General features: G+C 37.6%; 1 protein-coding gene across 1 annotated transcript in view; it reads right to left on the bottom strand.

The window, feature by feature from the left end:
* Window positions 1-12,926: 12,926 nt before the first annotated feature.
* The window catches only part of MEI4 (meiotic double-stranded break formation protein 4), a 135,172-nt gene continuing 120,262 nt past the window's right edge, over window positions 12,927-27,836 (bottom strand). The window contains exon 4 of the mRNA XM_037039451.1: window positions 12,927-15,485. Within this exon, the coding sequence (XP_036895346.1) occupies window positions 15,216-15,485 (270 nt within the window). The 3' untranslated portion in view covers window positions 12,927-15,215. The remainder of the gene's footprint in view (window positions 15,486-27,836) is intronic.

Consider the following 27,836-nt stretch of genomic DNA (forward strand, 5'->3'; position numbering starts at 1 on the left):
TAAATATCAGTCAGCACTTCTGGAGAAGAGAGGGAAGACACAATGAGTGCAAGGCTCATTAGTCTGTGTAGAACCTTAAAGTTCTGTCAGGAATCTCAACTTTACACCAAGAGAAATGAGAAGCCACTGATGCATTTTAACAGAGGTTTGAAGTCTATATTTAAATTTAAAAACAAACCAGCAAAAGAACCATGCTAACTGTAGCATGGAGGCTGGATTGAATGGTAGTGATAAAGGTGGGGAAATAGATATGAGGCTGTGTTATTAAATTGTGCAGGAGCTTATGTTTTTTAAAATATTTTATTTATTTATTTTTAGAGGGGAAGGGAAGGAGAAAGAGAGGGAGAGAAACATCAATGTGTAGTTGCCTCTAATGTGTCCCCCACTGGGGACCTGTCCTGAAACCTAGGTATGTACCCTGTCTGGGAATCGAACCAGCGACCCTTTGCTTCACAGGCCCATGCTCAATCCACTGAGCTACACCAGCCAGGGCAGGAGCTTATGGTTTTTTGAAGTAGGCTATTGAAGTGGTTGAGGTCTGGACTACAGACATGGAGGAACTGAAAACCACAGTACTTGGAAATAGGCAACATGTGAATAACAGGAAATGGGAAGAAGCAGGAAAGATCTGTTTATAGGTAGAGAGGTTGTTGGATGTATTGAGGCAGAAAACACGGAGGAAGATAGTTTATGGAAAAGTTCACAAACTATGTTTTGGACAGGCCGTATTTGAAGCACCAGTGTGGAAGCACTGTGTCATGACAAGCTGTTAGGTAGGTACAGTATAAAAAGTACAGTCAGAAAAGAGGTCTGGGCTTCTGTCAGTCAGAGTGGCCCACGTGAAATCATACACAATTTCAGAGAAATTGAACAAGATGTATTTCTTACATGTCCTTTGCAGGTCAAGAAAGGAGCTTTTCTTTTCTTTTTTTCCACCCAGATTATTCACTCAGACCCCCAGGCTGATGGAAGCCTTACTCAGTTATGATGCTGCTGTGCCCACTGGTGGCTTCTGTGTACCCCACAGCAGGGCAGGAGAGTAGGTAGAAGGTGTATTAGCTCAAAAAGGTTCCGTCTGAAGTGAGCCTTGTCACGTGATTTACTTTCCATCAACCAAGGTAAATTATATGAACTCTGCTGACTTCTAGAGGGAAGTAAGTGTAGTTTCCAATGATTATCTAGGAAGAAGAAGAAACCCAGAAGCGCTACTTTTTGTGAGCACTAGTAATGTCTACCACAGGCCTGATTAGTCTATTTAGGTAATTTTAACATGTGGCCCCTGGAGTAGATATTTGTCACTTGTGGCAGCCCAATATTATCCCAATGTTTTGGTAATTTCTCACATTATTTATCTGTCTTCCCAATTCAGAGGACAGAATATTTATATTCCAGAATCTGTTGCAGTTTTAGATGCAGGCATGTGACTTCGATTTCTCCAGTCACTTGAATCCACTTGAGATTGGCACTGGGAAATCAACATTGTGAAGAGGTGACTGTGAAAGGTGGAATTCACACTCTGCACACATGTGATGGAGATTCTGGTTCTTCCTCGAGGGTGGAGGGGCCAAGGGAGTGGAACTCCAGGATCTGGTCCTAAGGGCCCTGGATTCCAAGTGGCATCACCAAGACAGCTTTTCTAGAGCGGTCCCTGTGGTGCGGTGCCATTGCTCCTGAATGGGCAATTTCCCACTCTTGCCCCCTGGCCCTTCCCTCATGTATATGAACTCCATAATATCCCTCTTTAAAATAAGTTTTCTACTCAAATTTCAGAATATTTTCTAATATTTGCAATTTAGCATCCTGACCAAGAGGGTATTTGGTCCCCAGAAAGTCAACACACCCTCAAGGACATGGGAATCAGCGAATGTGTTATTTAAGCTGGTTGGAAGGCACTGACCATCTAGTTAGTGGGAATTTAGAACTGGGAATTTAGGCAGTTAATGTGAAATCACTACTTAAATCATCCTCTAAAATGAAATGGCCAATGAAAACAAGACTGCAAGAAAAGGAAAAAAAACCAACAACAAACGTATTCAACAGCTGGCGAGATAGAAGGAGTGGGAAGGTCTAAGGATCACAAGGGAGACAAGGAAGGCTGCTGCTTTGAGCTGTAATGGAGGGCTAAGCAACAGAAAATGGTGAGGTCTGTGTTTTTAATTCTCGATTCAATGCATAGTAACAAACTGGGGACTTTCTGTGTCTATGTCAAAAGTACACATTTATTCTTCCAACAGGGTTGACACAGCCAGAATAGAACTTACTGTCTGATGCTTTGGGTTGCTGAACTTCAGATTGGGTCGAATTCACATCTTTGTCAGATTCCTTAGTAACAGCGTGTTGAATGGAAACAAGTAGGACACCAGAATCAAAAAGAAGGTGTTTGGGAGAACCCTAAACATCCAAACTTCATGTACTGTCTTGCCAGCAAAACAGAATCTCTTCCCCCGCCTTTGTTTTCACTGTTAAAGCCTTGCCTTGGGACCCCTCGGGAAGTAAGTACCTGCAAGGGGAGCCCATTTGCTTCCTGACCCTTCCTGTCAGCCCCTATGGCCTGTATTCTGTAGCTAAAGCCAGTCAGGAATTTTAATTGCTTCCTCAGTTGATTGACGGAAACCTATACATTAGGGCCGCCCACGATGAATGAAGGAAAAATGGCGTAAGATCCCCTGAGTTAAAGTAGAAAATCAATCCAACAAATTACGGAAACTTTTGGAGTAAATTTATTGTGGTAATGCCAACTCCCGAATTGGTTTCCTGAGAGATTCAGCAGACTTCAGTGCAGCTATCAGTGGAAATACACCAGCAAGGACGACAAACTTGATATTATTGAAAAGCAAGGTGGTGGCTGTTTGGGATAGGCTTTCGAAGACCTTTGACACTCTGCCTTTGAAGTGGGATCCGTCATTATATTGGAGAAAAAGTNCCCTTGAGTTAAAGTAGAAAATCAATCCAACAAATTACGGAAACTTTTGGAGTAAATTTATTGTGGTAATGCCAACTCCCGAATTGGTTTCCTGAGAGATCCAGCAGACTTCAGTGCAGCTATCAGTGGAAATACACCAGCAAGGACGACAAACTTGATATTATTGAAAAGCAAGGTGGTGGCTGTTTGGGATAGGCTTTCGAAGACCTTTGACACTCTGCCTTTGAAGTGGGATCCGTCATTATATTGGAGAAAAAGTTTAAGATAAAGCAGATAGGGCCATGTTCAAAATAGAGAATGTGATGGAAAATGTAGGTAGCTGTGTCAGCTTTCACAGGAGGAGGCAACCATATCTTCGTTATTATAAAGTTGGTAAATATGAGAAGATGGTTATAGATAATGGGCAGGTTTATGCTTGGTAGCAGGAATTTAAGAGAATTCCCATTTCTTAAAAAATTTCTGTGTGAAGTACGGGACAAGGTTATCTACTAATAGTGGGGGCCAATGAGGAGAGGTCAGAGGTGTGTGGAAAGAAAAGGTAGTGTGAGGGAGTTTTTGCAAAGATGAGAATAATGAGAAATGCTGTTCAGTGTGTAGTTGTGTGGAAATGAATAGCAATGAATATGTAATGGGACAGTTAGGTCTTCCCATGTGCTTCTCTAGGAATTCTCAGCCAGTGGGCGTGGGATGCAGGAGGTGGCTCACAGCACATATCCCGAGGTGGAGAACTGGTGGTGTAAGGTACCTGCCATGGTCTTCGTCAGGGAGACGTGGACATGCGCATGGTACAGGCTCAGTGAGGACACAGGTCAGGAAGTGATCGACCCTAATGGGGGACCAATTCATAGAGAAGATGCCCCTCATGTGAGTGCTTGGAAGACTTGAGGACTTGGGTGCATGTGAGGTGGAGGAGTGAGTACTGGACAACGGTAAAGCTGTGTGAGAATGTCTTGATTTTGATAACCACTCTGTGTGCATTTTGAGTAATGTAGGGAGTGGTCCTTAAATATTTCTCACACAATAAATGTTGAACTGGGGTTGCAAGTTAATTTAAGTAATTTAGTGACCTTGTATTTTCATCTTGTCATTGAGGCTAGGACCAACTCCAGAGTCTAGGCCAACTTAAGAAATGAGATACATTCAGGCATGTAGCTAATATCAAGCAATCACTAGCACCTTAATATGATCAACAAACAATTTACTTGCTCACAGAGCCCCAGGTGGCCAGTGGTAATCCAGTGAATAAACAAATCCATCAGTCAACATTTAACATCAGAGGGTTGCAAACAAAACAAAGAAAAAACAAAAACTTTCTCAACATATATGAGGATTTGACTTTCCAGTGCTGGGTTAGTGCTGGGTACATTTATTTTTATATGATGTTTCCTGTTGTCCAAAGACACCATGACAAAAAGTATCAGTTATGGTGTCTGGGAAGTAGTCTGTAATTAAAAATGATGGAGGTAACACAGAGAAAGTAAGATCTTTTGGAATATTTGTTAAACTTGCCAAAATATTCACAGGCTATGAGTACATGTCTGAGATATTTCCATCTATGTAATTTCTAATGTATACTATATTTTCACACTTACGTGTCTTTTTTTGAATAGTTTTAGTATTTAAGAAATACTTATGAGTGTTTTATCTGAAAGTTAAAGGACTTTCAATGTAACAAAATTTCTTTACTTCTCAAAAATTATGTAATTGCATTAGGATTAATATTTCTCCTCTATAAATAGCATGTAAATCATCCTATCAAATAGAAGTTGTAAAGGAAACAGACTTACTTTATAAAACTGTTTCACAGCAAACTTTGCATTTATTTTATATTAACTGAAGGATATATTTGTATATTCCCAGTTAGTTCCTGCTTGAGATTCTGGTGGAACTTAGTTTTATCTCCTCATGTGTCCAAACCAACCCTTCGCTGACTTAGGGCAGCATCGAGTCACAGCGACTATGACTGCTTTACAGGTCTGCTAGTGGTCCCTGCCTGCCTGCCCGCCTGCCTGCCTCCCTTTTCTTACTTCTATTAGTTGTCTTTTTAAAAATAGATAAGCATTCACAAATTTACAACACAATCTAGGAAGTCCTTGACAATACCCTGTATCTCACCATATGGGTTACTTGAACTAATCTGTCCCCTGCTTTCTGCTAACTGTAAGTTAGCATCATTTGAATCTTATTTCATTATTTCATAACTCTCCTTTTTAGATAGTAAATCATATCTATATACCATCATGAAAGTATGTATTTTTGTTATTTTTTATTCTGTAAGAAGGGTTTCATGCTATATGTAATCTTTGGGGTTGACAGATTTATTTTTTACTGTAACTCATATTGCTGGCTATCACTGTAGTTCATTTGTTTTAATTGCTGAATAATGTTTCATTGAATGAAGATAACATTATCTATTCACCTACTTTCTGATTCATGAGCATTTGGAACCAGTGCTGCTGTGAACATTCTTGAATTAGTAACAGTCCCTTTTCCGTGTAGGCAAGGTTTCCTCGGGATGAACACTGAGAAGTGCAACTGCCACATCATACCACACTCGTTTATATCGCTGGGAGTATTTGTCAGGCTTTGGTTTTCATGATTTAAAACTAAACTAAACTGAAATAAGACAGGAAAATAATAGACCATTTCTTCTTCAATGGTGTTTTGTAAATAATATGTATGACCTATATTTGGCTTGAAAGTGTTCAATAGTAAATGAACATATCCTAGCAGAATATAGAAAATGAATATAGAAAGTTACTTATAAAAGGGCCTGTATTTGTGCTTTGAGAAGCTCACTTGGTCATGACATTCTTTGTTTTTTTGTGACCTCTGAGAAGCATGTGAATGATCTTCCTTGTGAGTCAGTTGTCCCGCTGACCTAGTTACCACCAACATTCGGCAGGTGCATAAGGAGATGGGCAAGGATCAATTATATTAGAAAATATTAAAACTATTTAGCTATTATAAATAGAAAAACTTTCAGAGAAGACCTCTACATTCATAACTATACCACTTCTGGCCTCATTGTATATTATTTTAACTTTTTAGATTTTCAGTATTTTCTAAAGTGTGGTGTACTACATGCTTTTGCATCATTTCTGCCTACTTAATCATTTCCACAATTTCTAGGATGCCAGTAATTTTATTTGCAAAAATGAAGTTGGTGAAAATCAAGTCACGTTGAAGCTTCTGGCAGCAGGGATCAAACCTAGTTCCTGTTGTGTAACCGCCTGTTCAGAAGGGGGCTGTACCTGTAAACATCACCTCTATTACAATATATTCTTTTTGACAGCCTAAGAGATTTTTCGTATTTCCTCTGAGTAGCAGCTGGATTTGATGATATTCCTTTAGACTATTAACAGATTCTGTCATCATTCTGCCATAATCGATCGCATGTACTGCTGTGCTTCCTCCCTTATACCATTCTGAGAAAACACAGATAAAATATTTTTGCCTATAACCCCTTTGAATACACATTAGCATTTGCTATGAATCATCCTTTGTCCTATCAGCAGTAGGATCCACGAGCAAAAAAGGGCTTATTTGTTCTTTGAATGATTAAACCTTTGAAGTAGCCCCAGTAAACAGTGACTGTAGAAAGTGAAGCAAAAATAAACTATGCCTTTATCTCATATTCCTTATTTTCATATGCCAAAGCTCTTCCCCATTTGGTAACCCCTTCCCCATTCTCTTGAATGGACAATGGGTAGAGAAGGGCCTTAATATGGTTTCCAACATGTGGAATAGTGAATCAGCTACAGCTGCTCTTGGTGTTCTGCACAGGCTTCAGATTAGACAGTGAGTTTCCAAATGGCTTATTGTATCGTGTAAACACCTTTCAACTAGCAAAAAAAAAAAAAAAGGCATCTGTATTTATTTTTTTAATGTTAAAAATGACTGTCTGGTGGGGCAAGGTCATTCATGAAAGGAAGTGAAGATGTTATTTCCAAAAGAAGAATTAATGTCCACTACCCTGACAGCATTCAGCACCAGGCCCCAGATTCGGTGGGGGACCTGCATGACAGCCAGGAGCCAGGGCAGTGGTGCACATGAACCACACGCAGAGAACTGTCCTCCTAAGGTCGGGGCAGGGAACTCTGTTCTGGAACTCCCTGGTTGACAGGCAGGGAGTGGTATAACCTGAATATAGCACTTATTCCAGATCTCACTGACTGAAGATCTTGGAAGGACCGATTGGTCTATGGCAGGTCAGCAAATCAAATTCTAAAATATAATAAAGTACATCACACAGTTTCTAGCACACAGAAATTATGGCTTTTATTGATTATTATGATCATCATAATCACCATTACATAGCAGTTCAATAGGAAGATATCCAGGCAGTAATTGCATTTCAGTATGGCTCAGGTTTGCATCTACTTAAAAGTAATGCAGAAAACTTGGTAGAGAAGAAGATATAAATAAATTTATTTAAATTTGTCTTCGTCTCTAGCTATTCACACTGAACAAGTCATTTACCTTTCTGTGCCTGTTTCCTTGTCTGCACAATGGAATTAAGATGAATAATGTTGCCTATTTTGTAGGGCTGTTATGAGTAGTAAATGAGAAAATACATGTGAAATGCCCACAAGATTATCTGATACATAATAAATACTATGTGTCAGTGATTTTCAACCAGTGTGCCATAAGAATTTTTAAAACATGCAATATCTGACTATTTAGTCAGGGGCACTAACCTCTTTTCCTTTAGACTGTCAGATAAAAAGAAATGACAACAGCCAACATTACAATAGCCATCAGATGAGAATGAATCAACATTTTACCAATTTTTTTGTCAGGTAGGCCAAAAAGATACTTACGGTGTGCTGCAGAATTTTAGTAATCAGTTTGTGTCCTGTGAGATAAAAAGGTTGAAAATCACTGTGCTGGCTCAGCATCTTCTTAACTCGCTATTTTTCTGTTAGAGTTCACAAATATGCTTTTCACACTATCATGCATGCCAATCCTGTGGTGAGGTTATCCTTTTACAAATTTTAAGAATGAAAAATGGACATTTTATTTATTTAACATGGACAGAATGATGCCCTCATCTTTTAATTGCCTGTACTACACCTTGTTAAATGCATAAAGCAGTGTATCACTGAAAGACCTTGGTGAAGACAGGAGAGACAGAAAACCCAGTGCCAGGAAATAACATTTATTTATTTATTTATTTAAAATATTTTATTTATTTATCTTTAGAGGGGAAAGGAAGGAGAGAGGAGGAGAGAAATATCAATGGATGGTTGCCTCTCGTGAGTCCCCTGCTGGGAACTGGCCTGCAACCCAGGCACGCGCCCTGACTGGGAATCGAACCACGATCGTGTGGTTCACAGGCCCGTGCTCAATCCACTGAGCTACACCAGCCAGGGCAGGAAATAACATTTAATAGTGGGCAGTTACTTTGAACAATTTTAATCTAATCATTTATGTATACATTCAGAAGAGACTTGTTTCCCTAGCAGAAATGCAGACACTCTTTGTTCTTCACACTTTAAAACTGAAAAGCAGATGTTCTATATTGTAAGGAGGAAGTGACAGTAGGAAATGATTTGTCCTGCAGCACAAGATGGCTTGGCCAATGATGGCCCTGCCGTTCTGTTTCTCTGATCTCCCTACATCCTGCACCCTGTCCTTTCATTTGTGCTTTCAAAGATGTGGTCTCTTCAGGATGTCATTGAATGCGATGAAATGGGAAGGCTCTCAAAGGAAACTGAGATGCTGACTGACAAGGCAGAGTGCAAGGAAAAGTCCATGTGCCCCAGATCAGAGGAAAATGAATAAACAGGAACTGCCTAAAGTTTTTTTGGGGGGGACATATGACTGAGGTGTTTTTATTTACTTACTTATTTATATGTTTTTGCTCTCATGATATTGCTTTACCTCCTGATTTAGAAATGTCAGATACTGTCAACAAGATCATACTGATCAATTGTGGTCATGAAATAGAGATATTTTTTATTTACACTTAAAGAAGTGTGATTATGGAGCCAATGCAGAGAAGCTATGCTTCACATATGTTATTTATTTCCATGTTTAAGATCTATGAGTTAACTCTAATCCATATACAGTTATCTGATCTTGAATGTAGCATTTGAAAGATTTAACTTGAATTATCCTCAGAAAGTATTACTTAGACTGGCTTACAAAATAATCAGATACTACAGTAGAATTTATATCTATTTCATTGAAATAAATGCCACCAGTTGGAAACCTCTTGTGTCTTACCGCAACTTTTTCTTCTTCCAAATGTAAAGTAATACTTCAGTCCTACTTTAATTAATAGAATGAAAATTTCCTACCACTGCAATTATCAAAAGTGCATGAAATGTATGTCTCGAAAGAACTCTTAAAAACAAGTGCAAACTGGAGTTTTACTGCCAGGATAACTTTTTTCTCTACACCATTTCTACTCTTGCAGAGTTAGGACATAGCAGCTGTGGCGGCCAAGTCCTCAGAATACACTGCTGACTTAGTTGCTTATTGTGGGTTTGGATCCTAACTCTGTTTTTTTCCCTAGTCTTATGGCCATGGGCAAATTACTTAAATCCTCTGTGCTTGCTTCTTCACCTACCCTGGGATAATATATCCTTATCTCGTAAAGTTCTTAGAAGGACTAGCAAAAGAATAAATTTAAAGAACCCAGTGGACTGCCCCGCCCCTACCGGGCACTCAGTAGGCTGGGTGTCACTACTTGCCTTCATCACGTGGTGGTGCCCAGGCCCTGGGTTATATGACGTGTATGGAAGAGAGTCTTTAAAAGGAAAGTACCTTGCGAGCCAAGACCATACTAGCTTCAGAAATTGTTTTTAAGTTTTCACATGGGAATAATATGTCTATTTACTTGGAGCTGGAGACACCCTCACATTTCTATAAAGTTAGTTCTAGCTCTGTTTGTTGTTTGTTTCATAATCGCAGGGCCTAGTCTCTGGTGCTGTGTCCTAGACTTTGTCAAGTGGTAAGAGAAGGTGCCTGGTCAACTATGGTGAACTTCACTTCCAGGCCACGGTCCATTGTGGAACGGGACACACCACACCCCTAAAACCCAGTGGGCACTCTTCTCGGAGGAGTGCCTGGGCTCTGGAGTTCTCCCGGAGGGGACGGTCACGCCAGGCAGTGTTGAGTCCTGCTCTCTGTCCTTGATGCCAGTTGGGGCCAGAAGGCACCAGAAGGCACCAATGGGGCTGCCCTGCTGGTGGTGGGGCCCCTCTACGATAACGAGGTAAAATGTGAGAGTGTTTTCAAATTTTACAATTAGTTTCAAGAGATTTGGATCTTTTTTTTTTACAAAATGAATGTTGAACTGAGTGTGCGTTTGAGAGAGCATTAAGAACAAATACATCCTTTTCCCTGCTGGGTAAGGGGTGTTTCTGTTGTTCCCGAAATGATTAAGCATTCATGAAAAGGTCTTAGTAGTTAAATCATTAAAGCTAAAAGCAGAGATAGCTCTGTTTCCCTACTCCGTTGGGGTGCCGTCCTTATGTGACTCTGGAGCGCATGGTAATGTGGAAGGGACTCAACATGCAGGAAAGAAGTTAAGCACAAGAATTGAGAACAGGCAATTGTTTATTACTTATTTACATCTCACCATATTGTAGAAGGACTTAAAGAAGGTAGAATTTCATCTCTAGGACAGAATAATCCATTTGCGACTATGCTACATTTACCACATGTATAAAAACAGATCTCTGGGAATAAGAGGAACATTCTGATGTTATTTGATGCTGTTTTACCTAGTATCTCAACTTAAGAGTAAAGTAACAGCATGCCTGCATCTTTCTGCACGTTCATCACTGTATATAACAGGACCAATGCAGAAAGAGCCAATGAACTGATCTCTAATAAACTTGGAGTATAATAATTTTTTAAAATACCAATAGGGAGTCATTATTTTAGTGAAGGCACTAAAAGCCAACTATACCGATGCTAATTTTTTAAAGTGTTACTAAGGTTGACAGGTATTCTTAAAAATTAGATACTCATTTTAAGTGAATCATGAATAATTGAGTTCCCCAAATCCTCCTTTGGAATTTTAAGGCACATACAGAGAGAGTGAAATCATTTATTAAGTAATTTGGGATGACTGGACTTCTACTTTCTGTATGATTTTATATGGATTAAGTTCTGCTCAGTAAAAAACGATGATTATAGCAGTGGTTCTCAAACCTTGGTGGGCAACAGACTCACCTACAGGACTTGATAAAACAGATTTCTGGGCTCCAGCCTGGCATTTCTGATTCTGAGGCAGGTCTGGGGTGGGGCCCTAGAATTTGTAGTTCTTACAGCATCCCAAGGGTTGCTGATGCTGGCAGCATGGAGACCACATTTGAAAACCACTACTTTACATATAGATCAAAGACGCTGAGGTTCATGTTGTAAATCTTGATGCCCCAATGGAACGGCTACACAATACTGCCTTAAATAGGAAACACAATGGAACACAATACTGCCTTAAATAGGAAACACAATACTGCCTTAAATATAATAGATGTGCACCAACCAGGTAAGCAGCTACAACAAAAATAGGTAAAATATTAGAAGAAAATATTACAAATTATGTCTATGAAATATAAATGAATTATTTCAATGTCTTAAATGTTAGACTCATATTTTCTTTTTATAGGCTTTGCTTCTTATTAGTAGTAATAGATTTCTATTACTACTAAAGAGGATTTTCATATTAAATGAAAAACAGCAAAAAAAAGCCGAGGTCATTTCCTATATGTCATGCTCTGTGACATTTTGACAGTTCTAAAGAACAGCCCATGCACTGACTAAATAAATTTAGTGTCGTCCAAGTCCATAAACAATTTTAAAATAATGAATTGACTTTCAATAAAGACAAAAATCCTGTATCTTTTTCAATATTAGGCTCATGTTCTCATTCTGTCTCCTTTAGCAAAAATACACTATAGATGCTGTTGGGTCATTATGCTGGGATTCTTAAAAGAAAGTTCTGTTTTTATAAATCTGATAAAATATAAAATGTATATGTTTATACTTTATCTGTGCAAATTGGTTTGCACAAAGTTAGTGCTTGATATTTGATGAATAAATGAAACCAGACTATCATAAGCCAGAGCCATCAATATTTTAAAAAAATCTATGAATGTCCATAAAGTTCTGTAAATGTGAATGGTTTTATTTTCCTTGCCTCTCTAGAAGTACACTGTCCTATCCATAGAATGCCAACAAAAACGAACAGAAAGTACAGTAGTTTGTGAAAGGAATGCATAAAATATCACCAGTACCTGTTTGCAGAGCCATGCACAAAACAATCACACGTGTTTCCTTTCCCCACTGGGCTGAGCACTGCAGCCTCCCAGTCCACCCGCCACACCTGCAGAGTGAGTTTTGTGTTTCTTAGAACATTAATATTTGAAGATGTTTTGACTGTGATAAAAGGCTGTCCAATTCAGAATAGAGCAAATATGCTGTAGCTCAGAGATGGTGGGAGACAGGACAGCTGCTTTGCAGGAGTTGAAGAATCCAAAATAAGCTAATGCTGAACTGCCATACTGTAAGATTTGTGGTTGAGGGCATAGAAGGCTTCAATGACAATCTCAAAGGTGTGGTATTTGAGAGCGTTTCGTGAAATGCAAATTTGCACTGAACAGGCGGTGAGGCACAGCAATTAAGGATGTGGTCTGGGAAGACAGAACTCTGGCAGCGAAACCACTGTCTTCCTGGTTGTGTGAACTTGGCAAGCTGTCTAACATTCCTTAGCCTGAGCACCTCATCTCTAAAATGGAGGTAATAATGTTACCTATCACACAGAGTTTCTGGGAGAATCAAATGAGTTAATATATACAAAAAGGTTAGATCAATGCCTGACATCTAGTCATTAATATATGTTTTTATATATTATATGTAATATATAACCAATAGTATAATATACAAAATATATGTAATATTTATATATAACAAATGCATGTTGTAGTACTATCACATAATATATATTTATGAATACATAACATAAATACTATATGAGTGATAGCGCTTATAATTTTTGTTATTTCCTCCATTTTAGGGCTGTTCTATGTTCCTTTTTATTTCCCATACTATCCTAATCCAGTTTCAACTTTGCTCAGTTTCTGCTGTCTCCATTATTCTTATTCCCAAAGTCTTAATTATAGTCATGTATTAATCAAATCTTAATTGATAGAATATTCCTAATTCAAGTTTTAAGAATTCATTCATTCTTTACTTTTCACTGCTTTATTGAAACATAGTTAAAAATGTCTAATTTTATCTCTCTTTTTTTTTCAGCAGCAGGACATTTAGACCTTAACACTAAATTTACTACAGTTAACACTGTTAAAGACCGAAACACAATACGAAAGATTAGGAGTCATATAATTGACTGAAGTTTAGTGAATACTACCAAATAGAAATAAAATATATCTCCATTACATACATTAACAGTGATTGCCAACACTTGTCTGTGATTCTATAATCAATATATTTCCTAGGCCAGTTTTCAAACTGCAAAGCTTTGAAAGCTACTGGAATTAAGAAATCTGTTCTACTTATACAAGGCTTCTGATGCTCAAGACAGGGGCTGCCTGCAGTGGGAAGATGGGCCACTGTGGTTGCCTGCACATTTACCGACCTTGACCTTGTCTGATTATATGGGAGAGAGAGGGTGGGGAGGTGTCATGGCCAGTGGATTTGGGGTAGTGTCATTAACTGAAGTGATTTATACAAATCCCAGAAATCAAATATTAGGAAAATTTCTCTTAATCCAGGATCTGGAATATCCTTTTTGTGCTCATGTGCTGTGTGTGGTGGAGTAAATCACTTGCCCTGATTCTCCACTCTCTCCTCTATCCAGGCCCTTTGCTATATAACTTGCAAGCTTTTCCATGCAAGGTGGAGGATATTTTCCTGTCCCTTTTCTCTGGCCTTGACCACTAGATAGATGTACTCTCGCCAATGCGTGTGGGCAGAAATTAGTGTGACATTTCAGTCTAGCCCTTTTCCTCCTGCTGCTCTGCCATGACCACAGAAGAGCTTCCCCTGGGTAGCTTCTCCCCCTCCCCCCAGCTTCACACTATGAACGTTTGGGAGAGACTGAGACCCGGTTTACAGCAGGAGCCCAGCCCAGCGGGATCTGCATGCAGAGCAGAGCTTCCAGCACAGCCCAGTTCAGATGAGCGGGTTCCCACGTGCGGCACACACATCTGAGAAGTAATTTTGTTGCACGTCACTGAGATTTTGACATTAACAGTTGCTGACTGATACATACATTGAGTCTCAGTATTATAAAAAAGGCTTTATCTTTCTGGAAAGCTAGAAATAGCTCCAAAAATAACTGACATAATGATATGGTTTTACATGCAAAAAACACCAATGGCATTTGGGAATGGTAATTAACTTATGAAACAATTATCACACATAATTAATGAAGCAAATTTGTATTTGTTGTGACCTAAATTGTACTATAGAAAAGTATATTAGGTGTGCTCATTAAGCTAGTGGGGTATGATTTTAATAATTGAAATAAAGTCAATGAAACAGTATAACTGGAAAATTTAACCAATATTTTAGTAAGTATGAATATATTTTTAGTAAGTATGAAGCATATTTCTGGATAGATGTAAGAATTGGTGAAAATTTCCTTAATGACTTATACACATGACTTAATTACATTTTAACAATAACAGGAATATTACATATAATCAACAGAATCAAAAACTGTTTTTTGAAAAAACAAACACTTAAAACAACTAATTAGTCCTTGCAAAAGGACTTGATAGATATGTTGATTATATAAAGTTAAAGGTAATTACCTTTATGATGTTAAATATTTTCCTCCTCTTACATGAGTCCTGTCTAAGATGATAGACAAGGATGTAAGTGAAACTATTAAGAGAAAAGTTCTAAAAATCTAATTTACAACCACAGCCTTATTTTTAAATACTCTATAAAGCAATAAAACTTTTAACAGCTCTTCCATTACCTTTTAGTATTTATTACATGGAAATATTTTAAAATGTACATATTTTTATGATATACACAATTAATGGTCCATTTCAGACAGTACTAGACCTATACTGAGGACCTATATTTTCAGGGAGTTACATGGGAATAAGGCTGATACTGGCTGATTATAGTACAGAAATATGACCCATAATCTTTTATACACAGGTGAATACTTTTAAATTTAATTTATGATTATATTTAGAGATCCATTTAAAATGCTCATTTAAAAATACTTTTGAAAATCTTTTAAGTAGAAGATCTTGATAAATTCAATTTTAATATGCTTCTGATATTTGGTAAACTGCTAAGAAAGTGAGTTACTTTCAACAGTTTTTATTTTGATGGAGTTCAAGAGAATACCTAATCTCCATAAATAAAAAGTAAGTAAAGGAAATGTATCAGAGAGCTGGCAAATAGCTTCATCATGCTTCTGAAGAAATTTCTGGATTTCCTGGTTATCATGCCCCATATCTGAAGTGCTGCCTTCTTCATTTTCCTTCTTAAGAAGCTGCTCCAGAACCCAGAAGAGGGAGAAACTATTTTCATAGCGTGTCACATCATAACTGGCTTGCTCCTACAAATAAACAACAAACTTCTTTAAAAGAATATTGGTTACAGCTCAGCACAGAAAAAAGCCAACTAAAGAGATTTAATTTTCAGATAAAAATAAATGCAGTTGACCCTTGAACAATGCAGGAGTTAGGGGATTGACACTCCCTATACAGTTGAAAATGCACATGTAACTTGTGACTCCCCTAAAACTTAAGTTGTCCCTTGGTATCCAAGGGAATTGGACTCAGGACACAGAGTGGCTACAATATCTGCAAAAGCTCAAGACCCCTGTGTAAAATGGTATAGATTAATGCATAGTCAGCCCTCCACATCAGCAAACTCCCAGCCCTAGATAGGAAACAGTACAGGTATTTAATGAAAAACATTCTGTGTGTAAGTGGACCCACACAGTTCAAACACATGCTGTTCAAGGGTCAACTATCTTTGACTTCTTCTGCTTCTTGTTCCTTTGGGATGGGAGAGGGGAGAGAACAAAGGAGAACATTTCTTCAAAAACTTTCCAATCTTGAATTACTTTTTTCTCTTGATGGTTTACAAAGCTCCAGGTTCTTTCTCTGCAGTATTGCTACCATTCATTACTCAGCTGATTCTTAGAATGCTTGGCATAGAGTCTTACACATACCAAGACCTGTATGTGAAATTTTGATGAAATTTCAACATTTCATCAAAGAATTCCAATTAATGATACTGTTGCTGCTGCTAAGAGAAGGCTATTTAGGAAAAGAATTTTAGGAGCATGTTTCACATACAACTCAGTCTTAGAGCAGTTAGAGTTATGTATGATCTGCAAGCGACCAGAGGTGATCGCATCCTGAGTCTACACAAGTCGGGGAGTAACAGGTTAAACTGTGGAATCAGATACATGGTCATAAGGAAAATGTATCTTGTAGAAGTTGTTACTTGGTCAAGGGGGCTGAAAGTGAAGACGAGTCAAAGGATGGGCGACAAAAAAGCATAACATGAGGGACTATAGGAATCAGTGTAAAGGCATAAACTGACTTTATCATTTTATGAAATGTGTTGAAAACATTCACCAAATCTATCCACTGTGATAATACATGAACAAAGAAACATTCACTCACTCACTCATTCACTTATTTATTTATACTCACCAGAGGATGTGCTTATTGATTTTAGAGAGAGGGAAAGGGAAGCAGAGAGAGGAGAGAAACATCAGTTGATTGCCTCTTGTATGTGCCCTGACTGGGGATGGAACCTGCAACCTAGGCATGTGCCCTGACCGGGAAATCAAACTGGAGACGTTTCAGTTTGTGGGGTGACATTCCAGCCAACTGAGCCATCCCAGCCAGGGTGAGAAACATTCTTGTAGAGCCAGAGGAATGTATTCAATAAGGTGGTCTAAAGATAACTAGTACTTTTTTTCAACTTTAATAAAAATATAAAAACAGAAAACTATAGATCAGTCTCATTTATGAGTATATACATTTCCAAGTTTATGAATATAGACACAGGATTCCAAACAATTACACTTAATCCAACAATATAATCAAGTAGAGGTTTTTTTTAGGTGATTACCTAATAAGAATTCTATCAATATAATTCAACATATCAACAAATTAAAGTTGAAAAACTGTATGAACATGTCAATAGGTACGGAAAAGATTTTTCTTCAATTAGAGTTTACATTTAATATTATCTTGCATTAGTTTCAGGTGTACAGCATAATAGTTACACAGTCATGTGCAGAGTGTTCTGCCCCTATTATTTCCAGTACCCAATCAGCACCATGCACAGTTATTACAATATTATTGATTGTAATCCCTAAGTTGCATTTTATATCCCCAAGACCATTCTGTAACTACCAATTGGTACTTCTTAATCCCTTCAGGTTTTTCAACCAGTCCCCCACCCCACACCCCCCACCCCTCTGGCAACCGTCAGTCTGTTCTCTGTGTCTATAAGTCTGTTTTATTTATTTGTTTATATCGTTCTTTAGATTCCATACATAAGTGAAGCCATATGGTATTTGTCTTTCTCTGACTTATTTCCTTACCATATACCCTGTAGGTCCATTCATGCTGTTACAATTGTTTTATTCATTTTTATGGCCAAGTATATATACACCCCCTATTTTTTATCCACTTGTTTATTGATGGGCACTTTGGTTGCTTAAGGGTATATGCATTCCTTTGGATTAATGTTTTGAGTTTCTTTGGGTCCCACCTAGAAATAGGATTGCTAGGTCATAAGGCAGTTGGTTCCATTTTTAATTCTTTGAGAATCCTCCATACTGCTTTCCACAGTGGCTGCACCAGTCTGCATTCCCACTCAAAGTGCACAAGTGTTCCCCTTTCTCCACATCCTTGCCAGCACCTGTGGTTTGTTTTATTAATGATAGCCATTCTGACAGGTGTGAGATGGTACATCATTGTGGTTTTAATTTGTGAATTTGAGCATCTTTTCATATGTCTATAGGTCCTTTGTACACTTTTTAAAATTGGATTATTTGGTTGTATTTTGGTGTTGAGTTGTATGAGTTCTTTATACATTTTGGATATTAGTCCCTTATCAGATTTATTCTCCCATTCAGTGGGTTGTCTTTTCATTTTTTGATGGTTTCTTTTGCCGTGCAGAAACTTTTTAGTTAGATGTAGTCCCACTTGCTGATTTTTCCTTTTGTTGCCTTTGCTTTTGGTGCAAACTCAAAAAATAATTACCAAGACAAATGTCAAAGAGCTTACTGCCTATCTCTTCTTCTAGTGTTAGGATTTTTGGGTCTTACATTCAAGACTTCAGTCCATTTTGAGTTAATTTTTGTCTGTGGTGTAAGATAGTGGTCCAGTTCTGTTCTTTGCCATGTTACTGTCCAGTTTTTCCAATACCACTTATTGAAGAGACTCTTCCCCATTGAAGAATATTGAAGAATATTCTTGTCTCCTCTGTCGTAAACTAGTTGATCATATATGAGTGAGGTGATTTCTGGAGTCTCTATTTGGTTGCATTGATCTATGAGTCTGTTTTAATGACAATAACATGCTATTTTGATTACTATAGGTTTGTAATATAGTTTGAAATGAAAAAGCATGGTGCTTCTGGCTTTGTTTTTTTCTCAGGATTGCTTTGATTATTCAGGGTCTTTTGTGGTTCCATACAAATTTTAATATTGTTCTATTTTATATTTTCTTTTAAAATGCTTATAATAATAACTTCTTCAACTGCACTGTACCTCACACTCCTACTAATTGGACTACACATTATTAGATGATTACACCTAATATCTGTATGCTCATTCCCTTGATCTGGAATGGACTCATATCATTAACCTCTGAGTAAAAGAACCCTGGTCAGTATCCAGTGCCCATCAGAGGTGCCATCTATCATCCATCAAGCATGTCTGGATCCCACCACTTTTATAAATATAAATTATTTACCTCATATTCTGGTTCATTATATATGTTTTATTATCTGTTTAGACTGTAAACATATTGAGAAAAGCCAATGTGTTCCTGTCTCTACAGTTTCTGTAATTCCTAGAAGTATGTTTAATTGTTTTTGGTAAATGTCAATATATACTTCTTGTTTGAATTTAACGGGAATTGTAGTAATGTAAAAGGTACAATGCTACTCTAGACATATGCAGTAGTATCTCCTTAATCACAAATTTGTTTTCCACAGTCCCTCTCTCTCTCTCTCTCTCTCTCTCTCTCTCTATATATATATATATATATATATATATATGGTTTAATACAATCCACAGTGTCAGGTATCACTGGGGGTCTTGAAACATCTCTCTCACAGATAAGGGGTGGACTACTATACTGGTTATGACCTGAAGGACTGTCAGTGGCATTTTTTCAATGAAAAAACTTTTCAACACTTTCTTTATCCCAAAGTTATAAATTGATTCTTAATTCACAGTAAGTGTTTAACCTAATCATGTGAGCAATATTTACATATTTTTTAAACCTGTTCAGTAATGAACATGAATAGTCCAAATTCTTGTATGAGTTAATAGATAATTCTTCTTGGACCTATTATTATAAACATATATATTCATTTAGACATTAACAGAAATTAGGTAGTACTTAATGCAAATTCTATAGCTAAAAGGTAAATTTACTTCATTTATGTTGAAGCTTTAACTACAATAGGGGCAATACTTTATCATGACAGTAATAGGAAGAACGGTGCAAATGATTTTAGACCTCACTTCTATTGATACTAGCTATATATTCTAGTACAATATTTATCCTATTGGACCCTTGAAATACATTAGCATTTTGTGAACCAAATGATTACTCTGTCTTGAAGACATTTAGATTAATTTTCAGTTAACCATGGTGTCCATGTATAACATTTTAAAGATCGGTTAGCAATTGCCAAGTGTGCTTCTCAGTAGGGAGAAGTTCTCCTGCCTGATGAAGGCCATGGCATCCGGGCAATTTCAGGGCAAGTGTGTGCAGCAGGCCAAGTGCGTCTCGGTGCTTTTCCATTTGCTCTCAGGATCTAACTCTGGGCATGTTTAGCTCTGCTTCCAGACTGCCTGGAGTCCCCACTGTAGTGTCCCATTTCTCCAAGTTGTCTTGGACTTTGCTTTTTTACTTTTATCAGAATTTATCTGTCTTGGGTTCCACCTCTGTCCTAATGCCTATTCTCCTAATAAGTGATTGGATAAACTCTTTTGTTCTAAGATATTAACAGCTCATAGACTATTAATTTCAAACTAATTCCTCTCTTCAGGGGCAGTACACACTTAACTCACATGCCTTCGCAGCTCTCAGCATGACTGGAGTGCGCGTTTGTGGGGGAGGTCTTTCCTGCAGTCACCAAGTATCCTCACACTGGCAGCTGCCTGCTGTGCTTAATCACATGCTCAGACACTTTCAGAATTAGCTGAATAAAAACTAAAATAAATGGCATTAAGATGATAGTTGATAAACACACTTCTACATTTTGGTGCGATTTTTACCTTCTCAGTGTCACAATGTTATAAAGTACCAAACACAAGTGGAACATACCCGCCTGGAAAATACCCAGGTGTTTTGCCTTGACACCCTGCGGGGAAGGCTGAATGAGCCTCAGCGCAGAAGCCACAGGGCTGCGAGCTGACACCGTGCTATCCGTTTATCTTACTAGGTAGGTGTTTTGAAATTGAAGGAGCCTTGAGAGGAAGCTTCTATAGTCCCATGATTGTTTCTTATAATCTAATCCATTTTGTGTAACAGGAACCTTAAGAAGAGGAAATACTTTCCCCTAGTAGAAAAATCACCAGCTATTTTTTGTAGAACATTTTTAGAATTAAAGCATTTTAATTTTTATTTTTCTATTCCTGAGTTGGGCTTCAGAAATTCAAAGTGCACAAATATTTTTAAATGGTGAAAAAATTAATATTTCTTTACCTGCTGCTAAATTTCACTTTAAAACAGATTCTAAAGTTAAGGCTATAAACATTTAATGCCAGTTTCCTAATTACTATTTTAGTTGGAATTCAGTCAAGGTTAACTAGACATTTTTGTAAAAAGTTATTATCCTCGAAGCAGACACTGCTACTTGCTTACCTCATATCTATTTTCCCTCCTTTTTCATCTACTAACCCCAGTTTTGTTCAGGATAATAATAAGCAACTAAAAATGTACATTTTCTAGTCTCCCTTAAGGCTAAGCCTGGTCAAAGAGATGTAAATATAAGCAGCAGGATGGGTTTCTGGGAAAGTTCTTTAAGAGCAGGCAAAATCTGGTAGAATGTATGTTTTGCCTTCCCTCTTCATCATTTTTTCCTGCTTGGAGATACAGATGAAGTGCCTGGAAGTAGAAGAGCCATCTTGTGAGCATGGGGATGAGGGCCACCCACAGACCGACAGAAAGGGCCCGATTCTGGAAGGCACCGTGCAACTCCAAACACCAGCGCTGGGAGGCTGTACTTTCCTGCACTGTGTTGGGGTTCCCTTCCTCCACTTAAGTCATTTAAAACTGGGAACTTGAGCTTCACTGAGGCTGGGAGGGAACTCTTTAAGGTTCCTTAGGGTTGGACAGGTGCTGCCCTGCGGTCCCTGCAGTGCAGAGGAGAGCGAAGATAAAGGGACAGAAACAGTCATGATCCTAGCCGGCAGACAATGTAACACAAGGTGCTGCACTGCAGAGGTGTGGATGTTTGTACTTAATGCTGAAAAAGTATGAGGGTGACAGTTCATTAAATTCAACAGTTTGATCATTTATTTGGCTGGCCCAGGGCATGCGGGGGTGAAGTCTGACACTTTCAGAAATAAGCATGCTGCTACAGGAGGGGCGAAAACACGGCACAACATTTTTTGTATTTGTACAAACTCGAGAGGCATAGGAAAACTGGATAACTACAGGGCAGAAAATCAAGTCAAGAAGTGTGGGAATGTAACCTAATGTTAACTTCAGTGATCAGAAAATATACCTTTGGCCCAGATTTTATTAGGAGCAACAAGTAGTATCAACTAAAGTTAGTAGTCTTGAAAAGAATGAATTCAACACAATACTTTAAAGGAAAAGGTCCACTGTCACCATAATAATTAAATGAGAAAAGTACCCCTGAGTTTTAATAACTACTAGAGGCAAAGAAGGCAGTAAATTTCAGTCAAGGAGCTGAGAAGGATGAAGTGCACTCTCTATCAGCACTTTGCTCTGCAGCCTGAAGGTTCTGAAGCCTCGGAGAAAGCACTTAAGGAGCTGACACGTAATCAGGGGCTTAGTGAGGGTCCCAGTACAATGCTGCTGCACACGGTCCTGCCAGCACCAGTGACTAAGAACAGAGCAGGACAGCCACATGCACTTTACGTCTAACATAGTGTGTGACACATGTGCATGTGTAAAAATATATAAATCATATATTCAAGTATACCTATAATAACATATCTGGTATAGATACCTATAATACATATTTATACTCTATTACAGTTATACGTTATATATTATCGACACCTATAATAGATACTTATACCTATAGATACCTATAATATATAACATACAATGTATAATTATAATTACATAATTATGTACATTATAGATAATCTATAATGTATAATCATAGATTATATACATTAATTAATCATATTATTATATAATCATATAATGTATAATTACATACACAGATAATTATATGCATTATAGATAGTCTATAATGTATATAATGCATAACATATACATTATAGACAATCTATAATGCATATAATTGTATAGATAATCTATAATCATATACATCATAGATAATCTATAATGTATATATAGGTAATTATATGCATTACAGATTATACACATTAATGTCATATAATGTGTAATTACATACACAGATAATTATATACATTATAGGTTACCTATAATGTATATAATAGGTGTATATAATTATATGTGTACATAATTATGTACATTATACTATTATATAGATAGTTATATAATGTGTAATTATATACACAGATAATTATATACATTATATAATAATAGATACATTACATTGTATCTATTGCATATACATTATAGGTTATAATGTATATAATTATCTGTGTATGTAATTACACATTATATAACTATCTATATAATAGTATAATGTACATAATTATGTACACGTAGAATTATATACACCTATTATATACATTATATATTAATGTATCTATAATTATACATTGTATATTATATGCATGTGTGTATAAATATATAAAATCAGTGAACTTATGTTTGCAAATGAAGCACTAATTCACTTAAGACTATGTTTCCTACAAAGATTGTTACCATATCGTTTTCCTCTCTCTGTAACCTGGGTGTCAGACCCATACTGAGGAAGTAAGTGTAAGGCAAAAGGCTGATCCAAAGACAGAGAGAATATAGACTGATGAATCATCTTTTGATTAAAGTGCCAGGCAAAGAAGAATAAAAAGGACTCAATGGGCCCTGGCTCAGTGGACTGAGAGCAGGGCTGTGAACCACACGATCGCAGTTCCATTCCCAGCCAGGGCACAGGCCTGGGTTGCAGGCCAGTTCCCAGCAGGGGGTGCAGTTCCCGGCAGGGGCCCATGAGAGGCAACCATCCATTGATATTTCTCTCCTTCTCTCTGGTTCCCTTCCCCTCTAAAGATAAATAAATAAAATCTTAAAAAAAGAGAACTTAACTTTAAAAAAAAGGACTCAATGGGTATTAATCTATTTTGCCTTATAAGGCAAACAGATTGCCTTATAACTGTGCAATGGCACAGTTATCTGCCTTAAATGTTGGATCCTGGAGACTGGTTCTAAGGGGCTTACGTCTAATTTGTGGGTAACTTAGATGAAAAGTTCTGAACTCTTGAAACTACTAATATTGAGATCTTGATATTTTGCTCTGTGTCCTATAGCAAATAGTTCAAGTATGTAAGATTTGTACATAAAAATTTTTGTGAGAGGAATATAACATAACCATGGATTTTAAAAATCTATAATGAACCTTGTTTTAAAATGATGATTTTTTTTCATTAGCCAGTTTTACTTACTTTTTTCCAATCTGTTTTTCTAAGGCTGATATGTATAATAAAATAATAGCAAAATGAGCAGACTGGAAAAAAAAGGGCTATAGTGGAAGAGGAGTTTGGACAAGAATCACCAAGAGTGAGAGGATGATTCGTATGTTTGACAAAACTAGATACCAAGCCTTCAGCAAGTACAGATGTGGCAGAAACTCTTGCTGGTTGAGATCTTTGACAAAATGGACTCTTACTGAGCAAGTTTTTTTTTTTTTGTAAAGGCAGGCCATCAATTGAAAACACATATTCATGGCTTATTAAATCCAGCTGGCCATTTACTAGTTGTGTGACTTGGGCAAGTTATTTGAACCTCACTAAATCTCAGTTCCCTCATCTAAAACTTCTAAATAATAACAGTAGCTCCTCTACTGGATTGTTGAGATAATTACATTAAATCCTATATTTAAAATGTAGCACAGGAGCATAGATTTTTCAGTAAGTATTAATCTATTATCACCATATCATCACTGTTAAGTTTTTACCCAAAGTGCAAAAGATCCCTATCCTGGCTGGTGTAGCTCAGTGGATTGAGCATAGGCTTGTGAACCACAGGATCTCGGTTCGATTCCCAGTCAGGGCACATGCCTGGGTTGCAGGCCAGTTCCTAGCAGGGGATGCACAAAAGGTAACCACACATTGATATTTCTCTTCTTCTCTCCTTCCCTTCCCCTCTGAAGATAAATAAATAAAATCTTTAAAAAAAGAAAAAAGAAAAAGATCCCTATCTATAAGGTACTTCCCATGTAGATGAAGGTTACTGGTATTATTCAAGTACTATACTGTAGTCAATGATTGGACGCACCTTAACCTGTATTAAGAACCTGAGGTGGCATCTTTATCTGCTTTCCTCTATCAAGAAAATCTTTCATAGACAGTAGTAATCTAGCAGAGAATTCCTTTTTTTGCATAAAAGAGTGGTACTGAGGAACCTAAATGCAAGGTGATTATTTTAAAGCCTTTCTGATATTAGAAGGTCCTGCAGGAGATAAACATCTGCAAAAAGGTCCATTCAGCTCAATCCCCACCTCCAACCCCCTATGAAGACATGGTATTTAAAGAGCTAGCTTGATTCTCTTCTTAATGTTATATTCTCTGATTATCTGACTAGTGAGAGATGTATCAATTTATTAAAGCTCTATTCTTGAGGGAATATGGTAAAAAATAGTTTTTGATTCCTAAATAATATGCCCTTTTGGTGACTCAGTAATATCATAGATTAAATACTAAGACTTTAAGATTTTGTTTGCACAATTCTCTGGGTATTCTGTTATTTGACTTCTACTTACCACTTTTTGGGTGGTCAGAATAGCAGATTGGTGGGTATAATGATAAATGGATTCCACACTGATTTTAATTCTCAAATTTCTTTTATTTTTTTAAAAGATTTAATTTACTTATCTTTAGTGGGGAAGGGAAGGAGAGAGGGAGAGAAACATCAATGTGTGGTTGCCTCTCATATGGTCCCCACTGGGAACCAGCCTGCAACCCAGGCATGTGCCCTGACTGGGAATCAAACTGCGATCATCCGGTTCGCAGGCCCGTGCTCAATCCACTGAGCTACGCCAGCCAGGGCTAATTCTCAAATTTCTTTATATAAAGAATAGATAACCCAATACATGGACATAGCATTTTTCTGTCCTAATAGTTCTCTTGAGCCAACTTTAAATAGCTTTACACTGCATCCCCAGTTGCTTTCTCAGGATCTGTATCCTCAATTATGGGGTCATCAATCCCACTCAGTGACTTGTTTACTACCTTACAGTACAATATTAAACTTGCTCTAAAGCTGGAAATGTCTTTAAAGTAGTTTTAACAAAGCAATGCAAACCAAATGATTTGGTTATTAATATAGTCTATTAAGTAAAAAAAAAATACCCCCAAAACAGGGCTCAAAGACTGGAATAAAAGTGGCTAAGTTCTTTAAGGACTAATTCTGCGGAGAGTACTCAGCACTTTAAAATGGTATGTTTCTGCCTGCCTTGCCTTCCTCTCTCCCCCTTCAGTCCTCTTACAAACATTTGCTGAATACCCTCATGTGCCATACCCTATGGTTAAGTGGTAAACATACAGAGATGAATAGGACAGGATCCCTACCTATATAAGAACTCTCAGCATGTATTTAGGAAGACACAGAAGTAAATAAATTATGACAATGCAGAATGCATGCACTAAGAGCTATAAAGGAACTCTTTTAAAGAGAATAGAGCATATGGTGAGAGAAGACACTGAAGGGCAGGAAATGAGTTTAGTTGTGAATGATGAACCTACAAGGTTCACTTGCTGCTAGATGGTACGGCAGGATGTGTTTGGAGAGACGGCAGGAAAGTTACTGTCGACATAGGTAAAATACCTCTTGCCTACTACCACAAGGGACTCTGTCTCTGGTCAGTGGATAGGCATTGAAGCAAGGGAGAGGTAGAGTGCCTAATGGGGGAGCAGGGAAGGTGATTACCAATCTCTGCAACAATTCACTCTGCAGAGTCCTTCTGCCTTCTTTAAGGCAGTGGAAACAGACTGGATGATGGGTGTGTGCAGTCAGCAGCCAAATAATTTGTTAAGTGTTAATAAAATCTTAAAGAGTGTGATTGGTTCCATGAGGTCTTTAGTCACTTAAATGTTTGATACTTACTCATCTTTCTGAAAGTGGGCGCAGGTAAACAAGAGGAAGCATGAAGTAGTATTCTTGAGAAAAAGAAATCAAAGCTGATAAAATACCTGAAATATACTGAAAACAGAGATCCAGATGGCCATTACTGATGAAAAACAAATGTCCAAATAGCCAGTGGGGGTGAAATCAACGAGAAACTTTCTTCTTTAGGACTCGAAATAAAAGATTATCTAAGGCAGAATGAAAACCTGCCCAACCAGGCAGAAGGCTAGAGCTAGATTTTTGTGGAGCAGTATCAGTGACTGCCCAGCCAGGCAAAAGCTAGAAGGTAAAGCAATTTCCTAGAGGCTGCTTAGATAAGCTTTCATACATTTGCCTTAAGTAAGCAAGAAATGTATATATTTATTAAGAGCACTGGACCCAAAGCCTAAGATCAGTGACAATAAAGGGATGGGCTAAAAAGTGACCAGATCCTCTCCAATATTGTTTGGAAGTTGAAAGCAAATTTGATCGACCTCAGATAACCTAATCATCTCCCAAAGGCCAACTGAACAAGGTTGGGTTCACAGAAATTAAAAACCAACACTTCTCATTTCCTTTCTGTTTTCAATGTGTATTACTGCTACTTCAGTGGAATTCGTCTATGAGAGTTTGCTATGAAAAGCTGAGTAAAACTGCAGAACACACAGAAAAGTTTAGAAACAGAAAAGAAAAAAAAACTTATTAACATTCTATCTTGTTATTGAAATAGGGACTGGGCCTAGAGCAAAGTGAATTATACATTTCTTGTGTTTTTTTTTTAATCAATTGACCACCATCTCTCCTTTTTAAAAAATCATATTTTTGAGATATGCTTGAGACACAGTCAAATTTGCCCTTTTATAAGTGTTTAGACTTATGAATTTGGCAAATTACTTGTAGGAAGAGAAAAATGTTACAGAAATAATCTTTTTAATTTTTAAAAATAGTTTATTTATTTATTTTTAGAGAGTAGGGAAGGGAAGGAAAAATAGAAAACATCACTGAGTGGTTGCCTCCCACACACCCCCTATTGGGGACCTGGCCCACAACCCAGGCATGTGTCCTGACTGGGAATCAAAACTGTGTTCCTTGGGTTCACTGGCTGGCACTCAATCCATTGAGCAACACCAGGCAAGGAAATAATCTTTTTAAAAAATCAATCCTCACCTGGGGATATGTTTACTGACTTTTTTTACAGTGGAAGGGAGGAAGAGAGGGAGGGAGGGAGGTAAGGGGCAGGGGGAGAG

This window comes from Sturnira hondurensis, unplaced genomic scaffold (genome assembly GCF_014824575.4).
Source record: "Sturnira hondurensis isolate 20B ecotype Veracruz unplaced genomic scaffold, ASM1482457v3 Scaffold0025370, whole genome shotgun sequence".
NCBI lineage: Eukaryota > Metazoa > Chordata > Mammalia > Chiroptera > Phyllostomidae > Sturnira > Sturnira hondurensis.